We start from the raw sequence: 6,000 nt of genomic DNA on the forward strand, positions 1-6,000 counted from the left end.
AACTACCCTGCATATTTTAAATGTGTGTCTGCATTAACAATCAGTCCAGTTCCAGTTAAGGGAAGTCATGTTATTGAGTCAACCCAGGCTGACTATAAAATATAGCCAAATATCTAGAGGAGTCATCACCTGGGGCCTCATGTATAAACGTTGTGTACGCACGAAAACCTTGCGTACGCTGGTTTTCACGGACACTTTGTGATGTATAAAAAATTAACTTGACGTGAGAATGTGCGGGCCGTCACGCAAACTGTTGAGCAGTCGTGAGAATGTGCGGGCCATCCGCAAAGTCTTTTCTGGCTCTGTAACGTGGCGAATTCTAACTGAAAAGTGCAGAAAATCACTGAACATTACAAAATAAAGTTTCCACTACAGTTACTGGCATACGTCTGTGACGTTGTCTATGAAAAAACATAATTATATCCGCTGATACTCCATAAAAGTTTGATCATATTATGTGGAAAATGTTTCACATCTTTCACACTATCAACTGTTTAATTCGCAGGCTACTTAATCTCTGTTAAACATGAGGACGGGAAATGAATGATAAATCCACTTAGAAAATACTTTCAGTCATCCTCTGTATTTCCCATAGATGAAATAAATTACTGGCAACAAAAAGATCGGCACGGAAAATGCAATAGTGTCTGTGAGTCTTTAGTTGCTGAGGTTCAGACATCCATGGCGCACGGATCCATCTCCCCAGGAACAAACGCTGTGTGTGGTGGTGGGGGGGGGCTAACTCATGTGATGCGTAGTTGATCCTGTGGATGATTTGTAGGCTATTAAGTGAACAAGATGTACACTGTCCACCAAACACTAGGCCGTCTTGACTGTCTTGATTCTGCACATATTTCTGTTAATGTAGTCCTATTTACTACTTCATTATTTCATCCATGCGTGGCGCAGCGGATCCGTGCGCACTGTCACCTGCCCTCACTAACCTCTCCTCCTCTGAGTTGGGTCTCCCTCGCGCTGGACTCAGTTTCACTGAGCGTACTAACACTTAATAAATAAAATAAATCGCGTTACTTCAGTGAGTTCAAACTGCTTATTATGCGTAACACTGAGATGCATGTTGTTCTGTAACTGGTGTGGCGCTGCCGCTATTCTCTTCATTTCCACTTCGACATTAAACATTTTTTTTTATTATTTCTACCATGGTTCGGTGCATTCACCGCCTAGTCAATATTTGCCATTCTGGGCATTTTCTTTTATTGCTTATCCAAGATGACAAACCTCCAAACAGAAAAAAATGTTCTTGCCTCCACCTCAACACCTGTTGTGAATGGACAAAGAATGACGTCGGGGGCGCATTAATAGTAATTTCCATATTCATTTATGGGAGGAGGCAAGGCGGGGTCGGTCACTCATTCATGTGCGCTCAATCTCACGTTGATTGTGATGTATAAAGGAAAGGTGCGCAGGACCTGGCGTATGACCGGTTTTATACATGTGAATATTTCTGTGCGTAGATACTTTTCAAGTTTTGGCTGTACGCCATCTTCTGGTATGAAAGCTGCGCAATCTTTTATACATGAGGCCCCTGGACAATAGCTCACTGAGATCAGCGTTTTCCTTTGGACCTGGACATTGAGAGTTCGAGCAGTCACAATGTCACATCTTCTACATGATCAGCCATGTTCTTTAGAAACCTTCCCTGCATGTTTGAGATGTTTCAGAGCATCAACACACCTGTCTGAAATGATCAGCTCATTAGTTTGTGTCCTAGGTTAACATGCCACTGTGTACTCTGGCATTATGCTTATGTGGGGATTGGAGACATAAAATCAAAGATATTTGAATTTAGAAGATTTAAATAATTAACAGTTTGTATTTTTATGATTATAGACCATGTATTTATAATTTTACACCTCTTCCTGCTTAAAAAAACTTTTCTGCATACGAGTCCATAGCTTCATTTGGCTTAGCATAGTTTGACCTATTTTACTTAACTATCTTATAAGTGTTTGCTGTTTTCTTCACCTCTTTTAGCTTGTGAGTGAGCTACAAAAACAGGCCAGCCTGTTCAATATTGATATTACTCTTTCATCTTGATCTTTAGTTGTCATAGTGGATTTTGGAGTGTCAGTTTGATCCATTCACACTTCTTAAAGATTATATCATCATTATGTCTGATGCTACTATTGTGCTCTCATCCTTGTGGTGTATGTTATGTGTACCCACATACATCTTATCACAATTTTGCTAAATAGACTACATTTTTGGTCCTTTGATGAAGTGCAAAAAAACATTGTTTCCATGGTTGCTGTTTTTTCAGTGAATAACTCCATTGGAGTGTCTTGCTCTTTCACTTACTTTTGGGTGTACTATGAGCTCTGGGATGAGTGTGCTTGGCCACATTTGATATACCTTACATACCCGAGGACATTTCCAATAAATCCCTTGATGATATTTAGGGGCCGAGCAGCGAAGTTGCGTGGACCCTATTGTTTTTGCCTTTATTATTAGGGGCCACAGACACAATGTCACTGAGCACTTTGTACTGTGGATTCTTCAAGACAAGTGATACAATTCAAAAATGGGAACATTTGTATTTTTTAGGGACACCTGTGTTGTTAGTGACACCTGTCTATAGCCTCATTTGATCCTACAGTGTTGTTAACCTGTACTTGCTTTTGGATCATTACAAAAAATAATGCAAAATGATTATCTTAAAATAAAAGATATAGTGTCTCTTGCATCACATACATGATGAACAAGTATCTAAGTGGTCTTGAAGTGGAATCTATTTTTCTGTCTCTCATTTGGACTCGGTCTTGACTAGTGCTGGTCTTGGACTTGACAAAGGTTGACTTGACTACACCACTATTGACCTTGTCACCTTAACAGCTTACTTCACTTATATCCTGCAAAATAAGTCAACAGCTCTATCTTCTGGCAAGTCAGCAGAGCATTTCATGAATAACTGTGGCAGTTTAAGTAATGTTTAAATGTAATTCTTGCATGGCACAGGCTGCTATACTAATGGTGTTTTTGCAGGCATCTGTCATCCAAGTGGACCACCAAAAAACAGACTCAGCCTTTAACACCTGGCTCATTTAGTTTGGTTGAATCACACTAGGGTTGGTTTCCCCCCTTGGTGCGGTTCTTTTGGGCAGGTTTGAATGCAGCAATCCCACTCAGATGCCCAGGAGTATGAAGGCTGATAAAACACCTAGTTTTGTTTTTGTTCTGGAGTTTTCAACATGTCATTATTGTCTCTTGTCATTTCACATCAGTGTGAAAAATCGATAAAAAGACACAATATTACATTGTGAATATGTCTGCTTATTATATGTCACTTCACAACAAATCACTATGTTATGTACAATTAAATGAATGACAATAATTAGGATCATTTTCTAATAAAACTGATTTAAAATTGCAACCCATTACACTTTACATAATTTGTGAAACTTTAACTTTCTCTGTCCTATGATTACATGTTTCTCTGGAAATGTGACTGCAATGATCTGATGAACTGTAGATAATCCTGTCTTTTCATATAATCTGTTTTTTAACTTCTCGCAACATGACTTCATAGTGCTTTAAATAATTCTGTCATAAAGACAAGAAATGTTATACAGGGATCAAATAGGAATTACAGTAAACTGAAATGATTAAAGAACTTTGTAAAGGGGCAAATATCTTTTTGTAGTGATAGTGTTATGTGAAACACAACTACAGTTCACAGCTGATGTTTTTCTATACTTGACAGGAAAGTGTGAATGTTCAGGGGAATCTTTTTGTCTCAGTGAAACAGGAGCCCTGCAGGCCTGTCATTTCTGTTTACAACAAAATGGACATAAATCACAGAGATGATGCTTTTACCAAACATAAATACAAAGCTTTAGTAGCTCTTTAGTTGTGTTGGGTTGAAATGTTTCCTATCACAAAGAAAAAAAGGTTCCCTAGGAAAAAAAAGACATAAGTGTCATACATGTGTGACTTTAAAGCTTGCATTAAACTGGGTGATTATCTAGAAACAGTATATGGTGCTTATGACTCGTTCTTTAAATTTAGCAGCATCAGAGAGACAAAATACACAACAAGATAAAGTTAAAGCACAGGCCTTTCAATTGCTGATCATACACAATTTGGACATTAAGACAGGAAAGCAGATTTTCACCTTCTGTATTGGGTCATTCACTTACTGAGCATCAGGAACATTTTCATTCATTTATCCTTAGACCAAGTCTGATCTCAGTCCCTCCACAGTCTCTCTACAGCATGTTGGTCTCACAGGAGCCAGGCTGCAGTATCTGAAGAGTTATAATGAGTTTAACTGATTTTCTAAACCAGGGGTAAAACAAGGCATAGATCACAGGGTTTAGACAAGAGTTACAATACAACACAAAGAGAACATAGGATGCAGATGATGCATTGACCCAGTTGTCACCTGCAAGAGAGACGGTGTAATATGGGCAGAAACATATTAGGAACACAACTACAAGAACACCAAGAGTCCTGGCTGCTTTCAGCTCTGATTTCTTTGCCTTTGGAGTCACTGAATGCTGGAGTGTGACAGCTGTAATGTGAGAGCGCATGGCACGAGCCTGAGACACAGCCACGGCAAATACTCTCAGATACAGAGCTAAGATGACAGTAACTGGAACAATAAAGCTCAAAACAACATCTACAGCTCCTAAGACATAGTCAACGACCAACACACATTCTCCGTAGCAGGATTTATACCTCCCTGGTTGAGTCAGGGTATCCTTCACAAAGAGAAAGCTGTAGGAAACAGAATAGAGCCAACACAGACAAACACAGAGTTTAACTGTGTTCACAGTGATTCTGGTGGTGTAGTGCAGAGGGTCACAAATAGCAACATAACGGTCAACTGATATGAGCACCATGTCACCTATTGACGATACGGGAATGATGTTTGAAAGATAATTATAAAGAAAACACACAAAGTCACCAAGAAACCAGCAGGATGTTCTTCGGAGGATTTCTCCCGGCATCACCACGAGGCCCACTAGAAGGTCTGAGACAGCCAGAGAGAGGAGGAGGATGTTGGTGGGTGTGTGGAGCTGCCTGGAGGGAAAGAGAAAAGCACCATTTAACCAACAAGTCCTCATAACTAAATGACAAACACATATTTTATGTTACTTCTTTCTGAAACCATGGAAACAATCATTCCAAAAACAATCTGATTTTTTTCTGACCTGTCATAGAAACAGGCCTTATTCTGAGCAGTCAGTTTGATTATCACAGTATGAAAAAAACAGGTGTAACATTACAATAACATCATCAATAGCTCCTTCAAATATCCCACTAAGCCATGGCATTGAGACATCAAGCCAGCATGCACAATACCAGGACCCTGAAACTGACACACAGTGTTCATATATCTAAAACTTCAATTGTTGAGACAATAATCTTAACCTGAAGTGGGAGACTGAGATGATGACGAGCAGGTTGAGAGCTAAAGTGAGCAGAGAGATGGAGTAGAGAAAAATGTGAATGAGCATCACTTCAAACCAAGGAGGTGTCAGCTTCCTGCAGGAGGTGTTGAAGAGTTGTGGAAAGCAGAGCTCTGCTCCGTCCTGTCTCTCCATCATCAGTGGGAGGATGAGAGAGGCCTCAGCTCTCTGCTTCAAACTCTGTCGTACAAATGATTTCTCTCTTTCTACTGCTGTCCCCACCCTTCATTTTCTCCCTCTCAGTCTCTGTTGGACAATGATGTCCTTTTTTTGCTCTACACATCACAACGTCATCTCCTACACTTTCTCTGTTAGTCCACAAGCCTTTCAATAATCATTTTTCTTTTCAATCCTCCGGTGTTCTGCCTTTCTGTCAATCTTCTGTCACCCCCAGATTCCAGATTTCCAGATCTCGACCCAGCTGAACACGTGCAACAGCATGGCCTGGAGCAGGTATAAGCACTTTTATCCAGTGTTGGGAAGGATACTTTCAAAACGTATTTCGTTACAGAATACAGAATACATGCCCACAAAAGTAATTTGTAACGTATTCCGTTACGTTACTCAA

General features: G+C 39.9%; 1 protein-coding gene across 1 annotated transcript; it reads right to left on the minus strand.

Moving 5' to 3' along the window:
* Window positions 1–4,226: 4,226 nt before the first annotated feature.
* LOC120567708 (trace amine-associated receptor 13c-like) lies at window positions 4,227–5,567 on the minus strand. Its single transcript, XM_039814678.1, has 2 exons — window positions 5,395–5,567; window positions 4,227–5,043 (listed from the first exon to the last, which is right to left on the minus strand). Exons 1-2 carry the CDS (start codon window positions 5,565–5,567, stop codon window positions 4,227–4,229), a joined length of 990 nt encoding a protein of 329 aa, XP_039670612.1.
* Between the last annotated feature and the right edge of the window lie 433 nt (window positions 5,568–6,000).

Source organism: Perca fluviatilis, chromosome 11 (genome assembly GCF_010015445.1).
Source record: "Perca fluviatilis chromosome 11, GENO_Pfluv_1.0, whole genome shotgun sequence".
In the NCBI taxonomy this organism is placed as follows: Eukaryota; Metazoa; Chordata; class Actinopteri; order Perciformes; family Percidae; genus Perca; species Perca fluviatilis.